Consider the following 22149-nt stretch of genomic DNA (forward strand, 5'->3'; position numbering starts at 1 on the left):
TATATTTATATATTTTTAATTGTGAATTTCAGTGTGTGTGTGAAAAGCTGCTTGAAAAATTTGCTAACTCTTATTAATTAAATAGTCAATATGCTTAAGTAATTTATAATATAGTATATATTTATGTTATTTTATACATTTATAGTAATTGATTTCATAATTTACAATAAATTTCAATTCTTATTTTTTTTTGTTTGCACCACTAAAACATAAGCAACTACAAAACTAACATTTAAATAGCAAAAAATTAGGCAATTTTGTTTTGTTTTTTTTTTTTGTATATTATTTTTAAAATACATAATAATAATAGATTTTTAAAGTACTCTCAACTCGATGATGAATTTTGTGTTTTTGTTTCATATTTTTTTTTTTTTGTGTTTTTATTTTTTATTTTTATTTGTTTTCGTATTGTTTAGATTTAGTTTATTTTTAAATATTTTGTTTATTATTTAACAGCAATTTTTCAATTATCAGGTAAAAAGTTTAAAGTGCTTTCTTCAACTTCAGAAATATTTGGTTTTCACATTGCGCGACAAGCGCCAAATTCTGCAGCCGCTGACAGCAGAACCAGTCCAACGATGGCGACGGCTCCTCTGGCGGCACACCGACCACCGCCTGTGCTGCTGCCGGCGGAGGCGGCTCCTCGGGCCACCAGTTCTCCCAATCTCAATACGCCGTCGCCGCGCCTGGATGCATTAGATGATGATGATGATGATGGTGTCCGAAATGATTCAATGGATTCATTGCCTCCGCACTGCCCGCCGGTGCGGCCGTATGATACCAATCGCTGGGCGGATGATGCTGCGCCGCCGGATGATACAGTAAATGATGATTATGATGCCCGGTGACGGCCAGCATGGATGCCGAGGCAGCTGCACCTGGTGACGCAGCCGCCGCTGCTGCCGCCACCGTGCTGCCCGGCATCTGATGATGATGGTGATGATGATGCGATGGCGGTGGTCCCAACGGTGGCGGCAGATACGCAGATGTGGCCATCAGTTGCAATGCAGGCGAGGATTTCGATTCCGCGTGCAGCGACTGATGTACGGCAAGTTGTTGTTGCTGCTGTTGCTGTTGTTGCTGTTGCTGTTGTTGTTGCTGCTGCTGTTGTTGCTGCTGCTGCTGTTGCTGCAACAGGTGGGAGGCATTGCTACTGGCTGTGCTGCTGCTGCCCGTGCTGGAGGCACCCAAATGCACACTATGCAACGGATTCGGTTCCGATTTGATGGAGTGCGGGGATGATTTAATGCCGCTGCCACCGCTCAAGCTGCTGACGCCGCTGCTGCTGCCGGCGCTGCCATCCAAGCGCGTCGATGGCGGCGTCTGAGCACCGCCCGTCACAATGCTCGAGCTGGAGCTCTCCTCGCCCTCGCTATCATAGCCATGCGACGGTGACTTCTCGTCAATGTTGCCATGCACCTGCAAAGCAAAATAACCAAAAAAAACACACAAAAAACAGACAAAGTTAGTTCAAGTTCAAGATTCAAAGCTGGGAGCTGGGAGCAACAGTTAATCCTGTAAACTGGACAAGTGCTTACCTTCATGTGTTTGCGCAGCGAGGAGGGATGCGTGTAGGACTTATCACAGCCATTGATGCGACAGTTGTAGGGCTTGTCCGAGGTGTGCACATGCGAGTGCTTCTTGCGGTCCGACGAGTTGGCAAAACGCCGATCGCAGCCCTCGTGCTCGCACTTGAAAGGCTTCTCGCCTGCAAAGTCGATGAAACGAAAAAGGAAATTGGTAAGCTATTGTTGTTGTTGTTGTTGTTGTTGTTGTTGTTGTTAATATTATGCCTGGGGTAGTAGTTTAAACAAACGACATGGTCAATGTGTCAGTTCTCAGGGCAATAAATGACATTATTTATGTGGCAGGCATAAGCTATATAAAATATATTTGTATATATATATATATATATATATATGTGTATGTGCGCATCGAAGACGCTATAAGAGACGCCCATTTATGAACTCGAAACACAACGCGACTCAATATCAATACAATTTAATAAAGGTGGGAAAAATGCGCAGAGTCTGTCCAGCATTTTTATAGAGAAAAATCATATAAATTATGCGGGATCAGGGCATTGTTTGAAATCGAACAGCCGCAGTCCCAGTCCCAATCCCCGGAACCCCTCTCCGTCTCCCGGTCCAAACCTTACAGCGGAAAATTCACCTGTGCCTGTGAGGCAGTCGCCGTTATTGTTGTTGTCCTTTGTCGGGACATGTGAAAAACTAAACGGACAACGGGTCAATGTGAGTGTGAGTGTGTTTGTGTGCATGTTGCTGGAAAAAAGGTCAAAAGGTTAACATCTATTATATACGAGCATTAGAGCCGTCTGTCTAACACCTTTTCCAACCAAACCAGCCAACCAACCAACCAGCCAACAAGCAACAGGCCAAGGTCTAAACATTTAAAGGTTAGTCTTTAAGATTGGGTGATATTTTATCGCTTATTAGAAAATTATGTGTTCGCCGTTTACAGGCCAAAGAGTTGCCTAAAGGAGCCGTTCAAAAATGAGTTTCAGATGTGTAAGCGATAAAACCTGGTCATAAATAATCAGTCATATTTTATGAGATCTAACCCATAATTTGGCAAATATGTGTTACATATGTGTATTTTGATGGCTATAGTTAGATAAAGGCCTATATTTAAAGCAGTTCTTGGAAATGGTATCATTTGGGAAAAGTAAACAACCAATTCAATTATTTATGGGAATATTCATTTAATTGACTGTGGAGTAAAAAATATGATTTGAGAATAGAACCAGTTAAATCTTATATTATATTATTATATTGAATGATTCTCTATAAAGTGTTGTAAGATACTTAAAATTACTCAAATAGCTGCTAGCTGCTAAGAGGCTTATCCTAAAAACACTATAAACTGAAAAATATTTGAAAGAAATATTAAATCTGGGTTGTCTTCAAGGAAATTAATATCATCGGAATTATTGCATAAAAAGTGTTCTTAAATATAACAATAACATTTTCTTATGATGGGTTCACAAGTTCTTTTTAGCTGTTATCAATCTAATAGCCATTTAGTATGAGCCATAATCTGCTTTGAGGCGACAACAACAACAACAACAACAACAAGAAGCGCCCACTTTGGAGCCCATCAGTTTCAATAAGTTGCACATAAACTTGATTCAGGCAGAGAGCACTTCATAAATGGAAAAAACGTTGAGTAAAATCCATTTAGCATATGGCATTTATGTGCCAGCTAAGCGGCCATTATAAGCGTCGCCTTATGACAATTGCAGCTAAGCGGCTCAGTTGGCCACAGAGGCAGCCACAAACACCCAACCTTGGCTCCCCAGCACCAGCTTCAGCTCCAGCTCCAGCTCCAAAGAGCGACCCACACAGAAAGCAGCCACAACAACAACAACGATGACGATGACGATGACAATAATCGAACATTTTCACACCTTGAGCTTAAAGCGGACATAGTTGTGGGTTAGGAGGGGGGCGCAGTTCGCTTGATTGGTCTGCGAGGGGGAGTGCCTGGGGAAAGGGGGGACAAGGGGGTCGTCGAATACACTGAAAAGCTGCGTTATTATCTGTCCCTTGGGGGCTTTGTGTATGCGCCATATAAAAAGACATCCAGCGGTGCTGTTGGACTTTGCTTTCTGACACGCTCAACAAGTTTCAGTTTGTATTTATTATTATTATTTATTTATTTTTTTTTTTTTTTGCTTTATGATTTCGTGTTGGATTCATTGTTTATTGTTTGCCTGACTCCCTTGTAATTTAATACTAATTTATGTGCCATATTACGCGTATTTGCATAAACTTTGAGTTTGTTTTAAAACTACCAAATGAGTTTTCATTGTGAATGGCGTGTCGCATTATTTGCCTTTAGTTTCAGTTTGTTTGTTGTCTGTTTTCCTTCCATTTTTTCGATTATTTCTATTAAATTGTCAAAAATTTAACAGTCATAAATATGCGTATTACCCGAGCAATCACTCCCTCAGACCCGGGCTCAATTATTTTGACAGACCGAATCTACAATAACAAATTGTTAGGAAACAAGCACAGCGAATGCATTTCGATTCGATTCAGAGATCTACAAAAATAAACCATTCAAAATATATACACTTTTGTACTGCATTCCCGAAGGCACAATGAAGTCAATGTCAAGTGTCGGCTTTACATGTGTACTTTGTAATAAGCGTAAAAGGCGCCAACTTTGAAGATACCAATTGAATTTTGTATTCAGTTCAAGTTGTGTTCAAACGTGCCAATTTTGAAGAAACGAATTGAATTTTAAATTGAGTTCAAGTTGTGTACGACAAAATGCAAAAGTTATCAAAAATTGTTGTGGATGTCATTGAAAAATGGAAAAAGAGTTGTGAAAAAGACAACGGACAAGTATATATAGTATATATATAGTAGATTTGATCAGCAATGACAGTCGAGTCGTTCCATAATATCTCTCAGCCCGTCTGTATGCCTAACACATCAAGTTTATCTCAATTTATCGACTTCTGCTACCATTTCCAGATTTGTAGATTGATCTTGCTAAAATTGTATTTAGAATTTAGAAATATATAACCATAAACACTATGATTTTCTTATAATTCTTGAATAACTTTTCAAACATTATTTGAATACAAATAGACTTGGCGCTAAACTAATAGATAATCTGTGATAATAATGTGTAAAACAAATGTTATCTTGCCTAAAATTTTCCATGCTGTTCTCAATGCTAATTACGTAGCATTTACACACTAAAGAGGCAGCTGTCTTTCTAATTGTTTTGTTTTTTCTCTTCAGTTAAACACATATCACGCTGTTTTAGCTACGCTTCTTATCAGTCTTATCACCTCGACGGCATCAACGTTTTGTGCCTTTTGTTTTTAAGAGTTGCCGGGACACAGTCAGTCGCCAGGCTGTCAGACAGACAGACAGACAAGTCAGTCTCTACGTATAGCATATCCCATATGGGCAACTCCTGGTGCGCTTTGCGGTCGACACTCAGCAGGGGGGAGAAAAGTGCGCGGCACGCGCCTCCTGCCAAAAGGGAAGGGTTTGTGTACCCGCTAAACATACGCATAATTTTCACATTTTATAGCGAGATGTGCATTAAAAACAAACAAAAAATGTGTGTGCATTTAAATATTTTATTGCTTTAAGTTTTCGTCTTTGAGCGCGAAGAGAGACATATACAGAGACAGAGCGATAGAGAGAGAGAGAGAGAGAGAGAGAGCGATTGAGATATGGAGTGAGTGCGAGCAGTCACGACCAAAATCGTAGCCCATTTATAAAATGTCAATTTCAGAGCCCAAAGACATTTCCACACTTTCAAAAGGACGTCCGGGCAACGAGCAGCGCAGTCCATGTAAATCCCATTTAGGCTGTGCGCATTGGCAAACTTATTTGAATATTTCAATAAAGTAAATCCCAAGCCTGTACATAAAAGCTCACCGACACAAGAAAAATAAACCGAAAAAGAAAAAAATAAAATGAAGCAAACTTCTGAAATAGGCCGCGCCAAGACAGGCTATAGAAATCTGCTTTGCATATTACGCCCCAAAAACCCCTCCCTTCGACCGCCCCAAAAATGCCCCATTAACTGCGGCCCAAATTGTTAATTTCCTAGCGGAAAAAAACGTTTAACATGGCGCCTGGAACGCGTGGAACTGGCACAGGGTCTGTCATGGCGTCGTTCCCATCGTTTCCATCGTATACAGCCGCGTATATATTCTTTGTTGTTGTTTTTTGTTTTATTCGGTTCGGGGTGGTTTGGGGTGCTTTCGGGGGTGCTTTCGCATTGCTTTGTAATCTGTTTGTGGGTGGCTTTAGCCAAGAAAATTGTACATAGTCGAAGTGTGTGCGCTTCTGTATATAGAGTAAAATACAAATACATATACATATAAACACATATATATATATATATATATAGAGCGAGAGAGATGTATGTATGTGTATACATTTATAATGCGGACTATGTGCAGAAAAACATATCACATATTTTGGGCTCTTATGTAATGGTAAAGCTGCTGTCATTTGCAGACACTGTCGAGCAGCCCGAAACTCAGCTTCGGTACTGTGTCTAGGTCTCTTCAACGTCTGACTCGGCAAGCGCTGTGTGTGTATGTGCGTGTGTGTGTGGGTGTGGGTGTTTTGTGTGTGTTGTGGATGTTTTACTTTTGGGGCGTTGTTTTCTGCTAGGAACAAAGTCGCAACAGCAAAAAAAAACAGAAAAAAAATTGAATTTTGTTAAACGTTTCTTAAGTGCTTTTCTCGGAAAGGGAAAATGCCTACAATATGTTTTTCATTGTTGTGCTGGGATTAAAGTTATGCTCCATGCCAAAATTGTAAATGGGGCACAAACAAAAGACAGAAACATCAAGTAAACTACGTACTTTATGTGCTGGAAAATGTATTTTACCTAGAAAGTAACAAGCTGTTTGCTAAAACAAATATTCAATTAAATCTCGCTCAGTCATGTCTTACTGTGGCTGCTCCAAAATGACTTTTAAATAAGGAATATAAATTGAATCAATTTTTTTTTGTTTAAACAAAGAGGAAACAGCATTCAGGCTGTGCCTCATTTAGGACCACTTGCACGTCCCACCTGCCGCTGGAGCAGCGCAAATTAAGCATCATTGACAGTTGCTGATTAATTGAACCTGAATCAGGTTTTTAATTTGCAACCGGTCAAAGGCGGACAACAAAAAAAAAAAAAATGAGAAGAAGAAAACCAGCCGTACAAAATGAAAATCAAATGAAGCATATTTGCCACAGCAGTGCATATTAAACTGCAACTGTCTCGGACAGGCGAATTAATTAAAATGCCATTAGCAGACGTAACTAGCAACTAACAGAGCGTTAACAGTGCACTGTTAGCGCTAACAGAGCAAGCGCATTAATTGCTCCGTTAAATAATTGCTGCAAGCAAATGAAGATAGCTACAGAGAGAGAGAGGGAGGGAGAGAGAGAGAGAGAAGTAGTGGAGATAAGCGGCATCATCATCGCTCATGTGTCAACAACATGCAATGCGATATGATTATTATTATCTAACAATACAAAACAACAAAACAACAGCTACTTTTTGCCTGCCTGCCTGCCCGTCTCCCTACTTTATGTTGTCATCTCACTCCCACCCTCTCTCTGTCTGTCTCTCTCTCGCTCTCTATCTCTATCTGGTAGGTTGTTGACACTCTTTTGCAGGAGGATTTGAGAAACCTTTGCTCATTGTATTTGTTGTTTTGTATATATTTTTATTTTTTTCGCTGTCGCTTCTTTGAGCCTTTTGTTCTATGCAAAGCCGGAAAAAGCCAAACCCCGATTTCCTGGTTTACATTTCAATGGGCAATTTTCTTCCCCTATTTTCGGATTGGTTTTTTCATTTTCATTTTTTTTTTTTTTTTTTTGTATTTTTATTTTTGCGAATATCCCTCTCTGTTTTGGTTGTTGGGCAGTGACTGTTGATGATGATAGCATATTGTTATTGTCAGGATGTCCTTGGAGGACTGACAAGCAGGTGGCAGTCAAAAGTATTGACTCACGTGGCAATGTCGAGTGATCCTGATGAGCAATTAGCTGGTAGATGGGACCAGAGATAGTAATTGAGATGATAGACAAATATATCTTGGGTGATCAGAAATTGCTTAAGGTACAAACGATTTTCAAGAAGTCATCGTGATTGCAATATCGAAGGTCCTAAGTAAATAAAAAGATTGCCAGGCCATCAGGCTACTGAGAAAGACTTTAAATACTAAGCAGAATTAGTTAATAGTTATTATTTGAAGGCATTTGCTTACAAATGTATTCATCTCTGTTCAACCTATATTAATTTTCCCACACAAGAATTTCCTCTACAATTCTCAATATTAGATCTGAATATTTATAACATTTGCCTGCATTTGATGACCAAATTAATGACTGACGAAATAAATTATTAATACCCAGCTCACCGCGCTCATTATTTATGCCTCATAATAATAATAATAAAATAATAATTTAAATGCAATGAATACTGCTTGTCAGCAGCAACAGCAACAGCCACAGTCAAATACAAAATCCTTCAGCCTGAGCCAGCCGGGCTGCTGCTCATCATCAGCAGCATTATTATTGTTCAGGAGCAGAGTTTTGCACCCCTAAAATGGAAGTTACCTATTTGCCTTGCCTTGCCTTGGCTCACCATTCCCTTTAGCTCTTTTGCGGCTCTATTGTTTGTTTGTGTTTGTCAAAAACCGTTGAGTGAATTGCGTAATGTCTGTCATGATTTATGATTTTTGCATCCCTCCTCTAATGCTCTAATGCTGACCCATCCTCGCAGACACTACAAAACGTGCTCACATCACCATTCGCTATTTGTTGTTGGCAGCTTTGCGATCTGCTGCTCCTGCTCCTGCTCCTGCTCCTGCTCCTGCTCCTGTCAAGTGATACGTTAATAATTGACATTGGGGTCACTCGAGCCCGACTTGGCCTGTGGTTTATTGTTGCCAAATAGTCGTAAATGGGAACGTTTTTCGTTTTCCTTATTGTTTTATTTTTGTGTGAAACTGTTATACAAAACAAATTTTACACTCGGCTGACGTTTTGGGTCTGGTCAAATGAGTGCGGCACGAGCAACGAAAGATCCTCAATAAGACCAGAAATATCCGTAAAGATATTCTTAGATAAAATTGCCAGTTACAATTTGCGTATGTCAAGCAAAACTAAAAGTGAGGTTTAAAATTTAATTTTAATGAAATATCTGCAGTTGAAATTTAAAAGTAGAGTTGAGAATATTTGCAGTTGATTTCCCTATTACTTGCAGTTGCCTTTTCCATTTGATTAAGATATTCTCTTTGTAGTTAAACGTCTTCCATATTCCGTTCTCATTGCCTTAGCAATAGTTTTGTATTGAAGCAAAAGCTCTAGTCGCAAAAGGGGCGACACATTGCGTATACACAATGCGATTGCTCGAATGAGCCAGACAACTACAACGGCTATTAGTAAAACAATGACAGGCAACAGCCTTGCTGTACATGACCAAACATGGGCCAGTTTGTCTGGTACTCTCTCGACTATGTCTCTGATTTTTTCTCATTTTTTCTGTAATTTTTTGTGGGTTTTTTTTTCAAGTGAACAAATTTTCGACAAGTTTGCCAGGCAAAGAGAACGCCTTGAACAACCCGAGAGGTGTGTGTGTGTGTTACACACAGATATCTAAATGCACACATATATACATACATGTATATATATATATACATATGTATTCGTACAAGCCCGAATGCATTATGCATTCAAATTGCATTTGAGCTGGCTGGCAAAAGTTTTAGCCCACCACATTTGACAGAGAGGAGAGACTGAGACTGAGTGTCTGGCTGAGTGCGACTTGTAGACATGTAAATGCAATATATCTATGTATATATATATATATATATATATATATATACAGATATCTTGAATCTGCATTTGCGTCGGGGTACCTTGTGCCTTATGCATTACATACATAAAATTTGTACACAAAACATTTTGTGATTTGCCAACAAATTTGTAGAAATTAGCATTGCTTTTTTTTATGAATTTTAAATGTTTATGTGTGCATATTACTATTAAATGCAGAAGTTCTTTAAGGCTGTTAAATACTTTTTAAAGACTTCAATTGGATTTTAGCTAATATTAAACAGTATCTTTTGTTTTTGAGTAAAGTGATAAGCAAAATAATTACATTATTTAAAGAATTTCAAGTAGCTTAAAGATTGTAAATAACAAATAAAAATATATTCTATATCATGATTATGTTTTAAATAACTTTAATCTATTTTTAAATATATTATATATATACTGAAGCATTGTGGGCAAATCATGATTGTAAAATCGCTTAGCTCTGCGGATCATTCCAACTGGCTATGCTAATTGATTAGCTGTGAGGCATATTTGGCATATGCCAACATTTTGTTGCCTGCCTGTCTGCCTGCAACGCAATATATAGAAACCCAGGCAAAACACACACACACCACACACACACCACACACACACACACACACACACACACACTGACAAACTGCACTCGAATGACAAACGGAGCGTAGACAATAAGCAAAAGTAACACTAAGCCTATTGTCTGTGGCCCAAAGTGCATACAAACAAGGCGCGATAGAGACACTGGAGATCTGCAACCCATAGTGCCCCATGGTTGACAAAAGACAAGACGCTAGGCAGGATTAGCCCAGTTCGAATCCGAATCCGTATTCGAGTTCGAGTTCAAATTCGCAGGTAGAGCCCCAGAGGATAGCCAGCTGAACCACAACGACAACACTCATGAATGAAGTTTGCAACATTTGTTTCGCTCTTGCAGCAAACTCAATGCCGGCTCAAGCCGGCAAAAGTTGGCGGCGTCGGCGTCGTCGGCGTCGTCGGCTTCCACACAACACTCAAAGAGGTGTTGCTTTGTATGTCTACCGACGACGACGACTACGACGACGACGACAGACTTAGAGGAGTTCGATTCGGTTCATTCGTCGCATTCAGTCTCAGATTTTTGCTTTTTAGCGCTCTTTAAGATTTTAATCTCTATGGATCTCTCTCTTTTATCTCACTCACTCTCTCTTTCTGTCTCTCTCTCTCTCTCTCTCTTTCTTGTTTTTAGCCGCTTATTTGTTGTTGTTGTTTTTCAGTTGCAGCCATGTAGAAAATCTCTTCTTTGGTGTCTGAGTGTGTGAGAAATTAAAATGTCATCAAGATTGTCATCATTGCTTATTTGATGTGACAACTGGTGAAACTGTTTCTTTGCGTTATACTCAACGGCTATCTGAACACTGTTCAAGTTTAAGTGTTGTCAATTTTAACAAGATTTGAGCTGCAGATAAACAATCAATATTCGAAAGCAAATCCCAAAGTGTGCCACAAAATTTCAAAAGAAATTCCTTCCAAATGAGTTTAGTTTTTGAAAATAAATATATATTTTAACTAATATTTTTGTGTGGAATGAATGGAATGAAAAACCAAAATAATGTGAATGAAACACAGTTCCTTCCAAATTTTCACACACAACGCTCCATTTTTGGCAAGTCGTCAAAATTGCTTAATGAACACATCAAAACAACAAACAAAAATTGCATTTATGTTTATAGGCCGTGGTAGTCAAAAATATCACTGAGTGCTAACAAATTGGTCAACGCCCCCCAAAGCATATTGAAAGTATCGCATCTCAACGCCCCAGAGAGTGTTGCCGCAATGGCTCTCGATCTCGATGGTCGACTTAACAGTCCCAGAAACCGTTTTGAAATTTGAGCAGGCTGAGAACTAAAACCAACAACAAAAAAAATATAAATAAAATAAAATTGGCAGACAGAGCGACAGGCAGGCGACCTGGTCTTGAGTTTGATTTTGGGCCTGGGTCTGGTCCTGGGCCGCATACATATCTGTCAGATACAAGTACTTTTTTTTTGCAGTAGCTGTTGCGGTGTAGTTGTCGCTGCCGTCGGCAATGCGTCATAGCCAAAGAGGCTGACTGGCTGACTGGCTGACTGTGTTGGCCGCGTTGGCGGCTGTAATTTTAGACCAAAAAACTGAACTGAACCGAGTGTGTCCGCCTGGCTGTCACAGCATTCAAAACATTTGACAGGCGCATGTCAAGCAAGATTTGTGTTTTATTTTGTGTGTTGACTTCAAACCAGGCAACGAACCAACCAACGAACCAACAGCCCCCATTCTATTTAGTCATATTTGCCTCTAATTGCATCGACAATGTTTATACAATAAATTGCGTGCCAGTTAGCCAACAGCAGCAGCCGCAACATTTGGGTTAAAACAATCACAAATTTATGCTTAAATAAACTTCAGAGGCGTTCGTCTGTTACAAATTTGTCATCGTATACAAAAGCATACGAAATATCCGAGAAATTCATGTGCAACATGCAAAGTTAAGCTGATTTGACAAGCACGCTTATAGCCATATATCGTTTATATTAATATACATATATATACATATATAAATATGTATGTTGATATGTAGTCGATCACAGACATATTCTCATCTCAAATTGGAGCCTCTTGAGCTGGAATCATTTCTATATTATACACTATATTCGCAGAAGAGTTCAACAAAGTACGCAGCAGCTGAGTAAATTCTTTTTCTAAGGTATTTGTTGTAACAAATTATTATTACTTTATCTTTTTATTGCTGAATACTGCTCTTAATATTTTGTACAAGGTATGTTTGCATTGCACTTGATTTCTGAATTATTTAGTTTGCATATTTACTTTTCTGATATTTGGTATATTTTTTTCACAGACTAAATTTTACACTCGTATTATTATTTCTTTACTTTATATTACTTCTTATGTTGTGTTAATTTCTTTAGTAAATTATTAACGCCTATTGAAATTTCTAATTTGGAAATTCTCTGATTTCTTTAGATACTAAATATTGTCAGCTAAACCTTAACTTATTTATTTTCATTCCTAATGGGGCTTAATAAATTTTTCTTTCATTTTTTTATCACGTATTTAAAAGTTACAAATTACATTTGCAACTCCTTTGCGTTGTTATACTTTTGGTATATTATTTCCAATTGAAATGTCAACCAAATTCCCACAATTTCTTTTTCTTTCATACTTAAAAAGTTAAAATTCCGTTCCTGTTTTTGCTAATTGATGTCTTTAGATTTCAGCTAAATTCTATGTTGCATTCTGAAATACGACAGCTTAATTTAAGTAGCACCAATTTCGATAATATCCAAATATTCTTTAATTTTGCTTAGAATATTTTTTATTCTATTTTAGTTAGAACTCTTCTCAACATTCAGCTGAGCTTAATTATTATAACACCTTTAGAGCATACGCTATTCAGCTGCGAGCTACGTTTGCGTGTTCTGAGTGCCTTCTTTTTGGGACTGTTTAACATTTTTGCTGGCATATGAATAATGATTTCATTTTTCCCATAAGCTAATTTATACAAGTGGATGTGGGGCATGTGGGGCCCTTGGCGCGATTTAGAGGATTAGTCAGGCTTGCTTTCATAATTCTCGAAAAGCAGCTCGGCCAACCTCTACCTGTGTGCCCTGTCCAACTGCATGTGTGTGTGTGTGTGTGTGTGCGTGTGTGTGTGTGTGTGTGTGTGTGTGTGTGTGTGTGTGTGTGTATTATCTGAATGCATGGTATAAAAAATATGCAAGATGACAGTTTAATTTTATGGTTTGTCTGCTGCTGATCAGTTCTTTATGCGTTGAAATTTTATTTTTATATTATAGCATTTTTTTCATCGTTTTTTTGTTGTTTTTTTGCTTTTTTTGCCCGACAATCTGGCCAGGCTGCTGGATTGCTCTGGCTTCGGCTCCTGCTTCTGCTCCTACTGCTCCACTCTACTCCTCCTGCTGCTCACCTACACATCTACATAACTCTTTGGGTTTGGGGAATGCGCTCTGGTACGTGGCTATTTTTGGAGGATTTGTGGTTGTTGTTGTTGTTGTTGGTGCTGGTGTTCTTGCCTTTGTTGTGTTTGGGGCATCTAAGGAATTTAATTAATTTGAACGCGACTTCTATGACAAATGGGCGTGGCTAAGCGGCAGTTATGCCGAAAAGCGCGCTTAGAGCATGCTTAAAAATATTTCAAGTGTGTGCTAATAGTTGCCCAGGCAACAACAACAACAAACACAATAACAACAACAACGAAGATCCAACAACAATGGCCGCCAGCCGAAATAAGCCTCATTTATTAACTAGGCCCGCTGCACGTCACAATAAGCTGCTTAGCCACTGAACCATCATAGAGGGTGACATCTAAACAGTTAGAGAGGTACTGACAGAGAGAGAGAGCGCGAGAGCGCGAGAGAGAGCGAGAGAGAGAGAGAGTTTTATCAAACATTATGCAACAATTTAAGAGCTCTATAACTATTGTACAAAATGGCCACTTAGCTAATAGATCGCAACGACCAAAAAGGGTTGTCAGAAAAAAGGAGACAAAAACGTAAGTGAAAATTTAACCCCTGCCGGTTAAATGAAATTATAATGCTCAAAACACACACACACACACACACAAATACACACACACACACACATGGATATAATAAAGAAATATGCCTACATATACATATATAAAATTGTTTTGACATTTTCAAAAAGTGCGTGGCACAGTTCGCATAATGGTTAACAACAACCCCTGCTCAATGCATAAAGTAGCTACTCGCTAAGCGGAACGGCTGCACACATCTCATCTGCATGGAGAGGGCAGCGGAGAGCAGTTGTGCTGTTAAAAAGGGTGGTGCTAATTATAATGCATGCATTTACTAGATTAATGAATATGCATTCATAGTTTCTTGCCATGATGGCGCATAGAAAATGTTTTATAGACCATTTGCTGAAGGCAGGTAGTCCATAAAGATGTTACAAATTGGTTGGAATAGTCAAGCCAATTGCCAACTAGACTAATGATATATCTACAAATTCATTGAGTAGTCAGGCGATTGCTAACTAGGTATAAAAATGCAAATGATATAACTACAATTTATGGTTGCATTACATGAGAAAGAGCTGTTCAAATTAAAAGCAAGTACTGCAAAAAAACAACTTGTAGATAATTGCTGTACTTAAAGCAACAATAAATTGTAATAATTTAAAAGTAGAATTGTTAAATAGCTTACATGACTATTAAAAAACATGTATTATAAATATTTAAAGTTTAGTTAAAAATAAAATAGTATGTTATGAAAGATTTAACTTAAAGTTGTATAAATTAATAAAATATAGACTTTGAGAACATAAAATACAATCAAAGTTGTGTAGTAGTTTTAACTTAGTTTTCTAGTTCTGGAAAGAGTTGAGCAAAATAGTAATAATAATAATATTTTCAGCACAGTTTCGCAACTAACCACAAAAACTAAGCTGAGACGCAGAGTCAACTGTCAAACACAAATAAAATTTATATACTTTTTACTTTTTGGCCGGCAGCTGCCATAAATCTGCAGCTTCGAAGGCTTCGTTTGTCATAAAAGTAACATTTGAATAATTCCAGCGAGCACCACGCACCACGCACCCCGCATCCTGCACCCAGCAACTGCAACCTCCTGTTGATAATCGAGTGTCGTGTTCAAAATTGGTCACATTTGGCACTTTTAATTGAGCGAAACGAATGCAGAACACGATGAGCACGGTGAGCACGATGGTCCAGGGATAAACCAGGTTACAAACGAGCCAATGACGAATCTCAGCGGCACTTTCCGGCTAAAAATGCATTCGTCATTAGCCCAAAACGCTGTTGTGGAAATTCACTCAGCGAGTGAAATAGACGAAGAGATCAGTCCAGACCAGACCAGACCAGACCAGACCAGACCAGAGCAGACCAGACCAAAGCAGTCTCGGAGCGTAACTAATTGATTGTCCGTGTTTTTAGAGAGCACCAGTTGAAATCAGCACGAGACTCGTCTGTGGGTGATACCCGAAAATCAGAGGTCCTGCCGGGCCAAGGGGCAGTAGTGTGTCAATGTGTGTGTGTGTCAGGTAGTGTGTAGGTAATCAGTCCCTGGAGCACAGCGCAGGTTTTTGCCTTTGCATTGTTCTCCATGGGCAGCGAAAACAAATTCCGAGAACTTAAACAGCAAAACAGTCAACATTTTATGCGCAAAAATATAAAAAGTTATTTTCGTTTCGACTCAATGTCTGTCTGTTTGTCTTTGTGTCTGTCTGATCGTCTGTTCGTCTGTCTGTCTGTCTGTCCGTTTGTTTGTCGCACTGTTGTCTTGTTTGTTTGAAAATCGTTGAACCCGCAATAAAGTCATCAATCATTGACATTTGCAGCGTTTGATATCTTGTCTCGCACTCTGGCGATAGAATTTGAAAAATTATGTTCCTGGCGCCGAGCATCAAAACCAAAAAACAAAAAGCAAAAAAAAACAAAACCAAACAAAACAAAACTCAAAATTGTGACGAAGTTTTACAGCACTGTAAGCTAAGGATATGGATAGTAAAGGAGCAAAAAGCTAAGCCATAAAAATAATATGCCAGACGTTAACAGCACGCTGTTAATTAACAGGCAGGCGCGCTGTAAGGGACAGGGGAGGGGGCACAATGAGGGGGGCACAAAGCATAGCGTAGCACATAAAATGTTTGTGCAACAGCTACAACACAAGAGTTCATAAAAGACTCATTAAAAAAGCACTTGAGCTCAATTAAATCGAGTGGCGGAATCAGGAAGCAGCAGCTAATCAACGTTTACAAGGGAACGCTGCCAGCAAGGACATTGTTAAATGCACAACGCTGAACTTTGCCACAACAACAACAACAACAAGGAGCTGCTGCACTTGCTAAGCATGACAGAGCGAGAGAGAGAGAGAGAGAGAGAGTGGGCAACATAAACATAATGAGCTTGGCTGGCAGCATCAACTGCAAACTAACCACAAAGTTGTTGGCCATTTGGGGCAGCTGTCCGTCTGTCCGTCTGTCCGCCTGGCTTGTCCTCTCGTTCTGTCTGTGTGTTGTAGGTGTTAATGAATAAAGTTGTTGTTTGTGGTGTAGCAGCCGCCGCAGGAGTGCAACGAACAACAAAAAAATCACTTGAGCAGTGCAGAGTGAAGAGAGGGAGACAGCAACAGAGTTTGAGCCACGTAAAAACCGCATAAGCGCCATTCATGCAGCTCCAACTCTACACACACACACACACATACACACACTAACACACACAGAGAGCTGTTGGGCAAGGTGTCAACTGGAGGCAGCAGACAAAATGTTGATTGTTCTGCTTTTACTGTTCTTTTTTTTCTGTGTTGCTTTTAGATTGCAGACAGCAGCAGAGTCAACGAGGACGAGCAGCAAAAATGAAGGTTGCATCAGATCCAAGAATGAAATGAGAGCGCCGTTAGTAGTGACGTGTGAAAGTTCGGACAGGCTGACATTGATCTCTCTGAAGGTAAATCAAGCGCTGTTAGTAATTGGGAAAAGACAACGAGTAACAGGCAAATAATCACAGGTCATCGAAATTCCAAGTCAAAGCAGCCGGCTTACAAGTGCTGACAAACTGCTTTACAGCAGCAGCTATGCATGACACGCCACAAAATAGTAATTATTTATGCACAACAAGAAAAAACAGTTGTGAAAACTAATAAACTTGACACACAACAGCAATTTATCATGATTTGAACTATGAACTGCGAAAAAGCGCAAAAATAAACCCATTTTCCACACAGGTTATTTTTCCTATAAAAATATTTTAATTCAATTTATAAAAATGTATATGTACTCATATTTACGGTTAGGCCACGAAAAAAAAAAAATAAATAAAAACAAAAAGAATAAAAATAAATAAAGGGAGAGGAAAGCTAAAATTAAAGCAAGCAAACTGCGTAAAATATGCGAAGCAATATAAACGCCATTTTGTGGATTTCGATGTGGATGGAGATGTGGATGCGACTCTGCTATGCGTACGTGTGTTCTAGCTGTTGTGTGGTTCTTGTTGTTGTTGCCTTTGGCTGTCTAGCTGACTGCCTACCCTAGGCCGTTATCTCTATGTGTGTGTGTGCGTTGTGTGTGTGTGTGCATTTGTTTTGTTTGTTTGTATGCATAGCGCGCTTTTAATAAACGCAGGCTGTGCTAAGGCCAAACAAGGATAATACGACGCCCACTCTTTCTCTCTCGCTCATTCGCTCACAGTTATGTTATTGCTGTGGTTGTTGTTGATTTTGGCTTTCATTTTGGCATACGCTTTTGTCGCCTGTTCTTGTTGTTGTTGTCTGGCTGCAGCTGTTGTTTTTTTGCATTTTCATTATTTAACTTAGGCTTTTGTGTTTGTTTGCTTTATTAAAACGAGTGGCGCAATTTTAAAGCAATTATGTGTGGGTTTGCCACTCTGCTAACGTTCGTTGCGCTCGGCTGGTTGTGTTCTCCGCTAAGCAAAACAATGCAATAAATGCTTTTAATTGCTGGTGTAATTGTTTTTAATGCTCGCAAAAGTCACTCAAAGTTCATGTTTGTAATGAACTAAACACGCTTCCCCATTCCAATCCCCAATCGTTCATTAATGCAGCTTACAAAAACAAAAAACAACAATACCCATCGAGCATTATTAAAATAAAAAGAAAATAACAATAAAAACGGAATGCAAATAAAACAAATGAGTATCCGAAGTGTTGACATAAAACCACAAAAAAAGATAAAGACACACCGTAGTATCCATAATATATTCATCTGACGCGCAAAAAAAAAACCATGCGAAAAATATTAAGCACATTAATTTCGGACGACCGATTGCATTTTTTTAAAGGTATAAAAAGGTGCTATAATAAATATAAAAAAAAGACTTAAAACCGAAAAAATCATATTGAGTTTTTACATTTACATGCTTAAAGATTCAGCAAACAAACTCAATAAATAAATAAATAAAAAGTTCTAAAGTATTTGGACCAACTACAATTCAACTGTGCAAGATTTAAATAAAAATTATAAAAGTCAAATCCCCCCACACAAATTTCAAATGAATATTCAAAATTTAATGAGCTTGAAATTTCTACACACAATTGAAATACAAATCATTTGAGTTATTTTTTCATTCCACTCGGTTTTTTATTCGATTTATTGCGGCATTTTGAACAGACGAATTTCTTTTGCACACTCATTGAAAGGTAATTAAAATGTTTGTTTCGATTTTGAGGCCACAGACGCCATATTAAAAACCCATTGAATGACGCACTGTGCGTATGTAATAATAATAATGATCTTTTTCTCAATTTCTTGACTAATTTCTAAGATGATGCAGCACAAAAATGTTGACTACATGATTGGCTTACAGATTTGTTTTTTTTTTATGGTTGTTTTTTGGGGTTGGGGTTTTTTGAAGTGACCGACGGAAGACACAACTTCATTAGAGAAGCGAATTGAGCAAAAGAGAGGCCTTTAACCCGAGAGGTGACTGCCACTTGACTTGAGACGCACACACACTCCCACTCTCTCTCTCTCTCTCTCTCTCATTCTCTCTCGCTCACTCCTAGCTGCTGCTTGCCCTTTTCATATAAATCAAAATTCAATCAGCAACGTTTTTGGAAACTGTTTGCTGCCAGGCTTGTTGTTTGTTTTTATTACATTGACACACACACAACACACACACTTGAGTCTATGAGTGTGTGTGTGTGAGTGTTGACACGTGTCAAAACTTCCGTTTGTAATCGCACGGAAATACTTCTAGCCACTTCGTGCCCTGCACTCCAAAAGCCATTCAAAACTGGGGTAAAATCACAAAAATCAGTGCAATTCACATTCAGTGAACGGGGCGCGAATTGACTGTGTGTGTGTGAGTGTGTGTGTATGTTGTGGCTAAATATTTTTGGGGTACGCTACTCGCCATGGTACATTAAACTTTTGATTTAGTTTATGCAAAAGCGTTGATCTGTGGCACAAGTTATTTATGGGGCACAGACCGACATTGTTGAGCTGCCGAAATGATATATATATATATTTATATATGTGTGTACCGCTCTCAAGTGAGACGGACAAACAATTGGTACACTTACAAAGATGTAAGCGATAAGCGACGTGCTGCAGACGTGTAGAAAGAGATGCACAGATATAGATAGAGATAGATAGATAGAGAGAGACAGCATTAAAGCATTAAATACACGAACTAAGCATCAGAGCATTTAATCTAGAATTTAAGCATAATATGAACAACAAATGACCAGATTTCCAAGCATATTTATGGCAACAATTTGAGATACTAACGATCACAAATGTATATCAATGGAACTGAATAATGTGTTAAGAAAATAATTAACAAAATGTGTAATTAGTTTAATAATAGCACCAAATATAAACCTAAAATTAAAGTTATTTTTATGTACAATTCAAGAAATCAGAATTGCACTTTTAATGCATTTTTACTCGGCTTTCTTCTATCTACTTGATATATAATATTATAAATACTTCATATTATAAGCTTTGTCTACAGATTTTCTTAACTGCGAAAAATACTACGTTTATCGCTCAAAAATTTTAAGGCCTAACTGATAATAATTATGCTTAAAAAAACACAAGATATTTGTATTTTATTATCATACATTTTGAATTTTATGATTTCCTTTTTCAAAGAAGAAATCGAAAATTGAATTTTCAAAATCAGAATTCCAAATACAAAATAATTTCAAATGCTTCAAATCAAGTCTTTAAGTTCTTACTTGTATACAAGTTTATTTTATAATTTACTATTGGATTATTCAGATACAAGTTTGAATGAAATTTATTGGATTTTTATGATTCACCTGACATATATTTATAATATATGCTACCGAAAATAAGTAGATGCTTTTAATGACTAGAAACTTGTTAAATACTCTTAAAATATTCAGCAAAACTATTTAATAATTTATTGATGAATGCCTCGAATAAAGTCCACTACTAGTCAATAATAGAAGAATGTGAATATATTCAATATTTTAGCAAAGGAAAAATATTTATGGATTAAAGCAACTGCCTAGTTGTGAAGTCAACAGATGGAACAGAAGGATAAAGCGGATATCCTTCGGCTAAACCGATGAAAAGTCGAAGTCAAGCCCACATCGACTTAAACCAGGTGCCAGCAAAGGGAACAAAGATTGTTTGGTGAACCTAAACAACTTGAAGGGATTTGCGCGAAAGGCTTAGCCAGGTTGCACGTACAGGTTGCGATCACAAAGGACTTAGGGCAGGTAGAAGTGGGCGTGGGCATACACCAGACTGTGGGTTGAGGGGTTAAACCCAGCGAGAAAGAGATGTGCTACTTACCCGTGTGGGTGCGTTTGTGTATCTTGAGGTTCTCGCTGCGGGCAAAGACCTTGCCGCAACCGGGATGCGGGCAGGCGAACGGCTTCTCGCCGGTATGGACGCGTATGTGATTCACCAGCTTATATTTGGCCTTAAAGGGACGACCGTTGCGCGAGCAACCAATCCAGAAGCAGGCATGGGTGGTGCACTCCGGCCCGCCCACATGCTCCACGGTCAGATGCGTGACGATCTCGTGCATCGAATGAAACACCTTGTTGCATGTCTTCCGGCCGCCAGCCTGCGTCTGCTGCTGCTGCTGCTGGACGAGACCCGGTTGATCCGGATCAATCCACAGGCATTGCATCTCCTGCTTAACGCTGGATGCCGCCGTTGCCGGCTGGTGTCGCATATACCGCAGAAATGCACCAGCTCCCGCCGGATGCATTGCGGACATCGCATGATGCGGATGATGGGCATGTGCGGCATGTGCCGCAGCCGCATGATGATGTGCCGCATGCACTGCCGACGGAAAATTGCTGTGATGATGATGCTGGGCATACGGATGTGTGGCATAGTCGGCCATACGCATCTGATGCTGATGATGATGATGGCTGTGGAACGCATGCTGGCCAAAGCTGCTGCTCAGCTCCGCCGCCTGTGCGGGGAAACTGGAGAAGAGCATCGAATCAGCGGCGCTGGCAGCTGTCGGCGCTGTTACGGCTGCTGCCGCTGCTGCAGCGGCGCCAGCATAATCCGATGCTTCACCTCGTCGACCCAGGAGGAAATCACGGGAAGCATAACTATTGAAATGTCCATAGCCGGAGTTTTGATAAGCCGCCGCTGCCAATGCAGTGGACTCTGCGCTGCCCTCCAGTTGTTGCTGTTGCTGCTGCTGCTGTTGTTGTTGCTGTTGTTGTTGCTGCTGCTGCTGTTGCTGCTGTTGCTGTTGCTGCTGTTGTTGTTGCTGGTGTTGCTGCTGCTGTTGTTGTTGCTGTTGCTGCTGTTGCATGTCCAGCTGCTGATTGCTGGCCGTTGTATTGGGTGACATGCGCAGCCCATAGCTGGCCAAATGATGCTGAGCGGGCTCAATGAAAGCGTTCATCATCATTTTGCTGCCTCGACAAGTTTACAAGTTTTCAATTCGATTCGTCTTCGTATAAATATAAAACACAAGGGGCTTTCGCACGCTCAACTCAAGCGCCCATCACACACAACACCAAAAAATCACCCAGGCACACACAGACACACACACACACACACTAAGCTAACTGTGTATCTATATATATTTATATGTATTTGTATTGATTTGATTTCTTGTTGTATATGTATTTAGCTTGCTGTATATTTGTTGCACTGAAAAACGAGCGCGCGCGTTTCTTGTTTTTATTTTGATTCTTGTTTGATTTTTGTTAATTTGTTTTTGCTCTCGCTCGTTGTGTTTGAAAACTCGCGCTTTAGCAGAACGCGAACACCGGTTAGCGTCTAAACG

The 22149-nt window shown here is 39.3% G+C and overlaps 1 protein-coding gene across 1 annotated transcript; it reads right to left on the bottom strand.

Annotated features, from left to right (window-relative positions):
* Positions 1-459: 459 nt before the first annotated feature.
* Positions 460-21902, bottom strand: LOC6567549 (pair-rule protein odd-paired). The gene is made up of 3 exons (XM_001994075.2): positions 20682-21902; positions 1539-1708; positions 460-1419 (listed from the first exon to the last, which is right to left on the bottom strand). Exons 1-3 carry the CDS (start codon positions 21766-21768, stop codon positions 667-669), a joined length of 2010 nt encoding a protein of 669 aa, XP_001994111.1. The 5' UTR covers positions 21769-21902; the 3' UTR covers positions 460-666.
* Positions 21903-22149: the final 247 nt, after the last annotated feature.

Source organism: Drosophila grimshawi, unplaced genomic scaffold (genome assembly GCF_018153295.1).
Source record: "Drosophila grimshawi isolate 15287-2541.00 unplaced genomic scaffold, ASM1815329v1 contig_311, whole genome shotgun sequence".
Classification (NCBI taxonomy): domain Eukaryota; kingdom Metazoa; phylum Arthropoda; class Insecta; order Diptera; family Drosophilidae; genus Drosophila; species Drosophila grimshawi.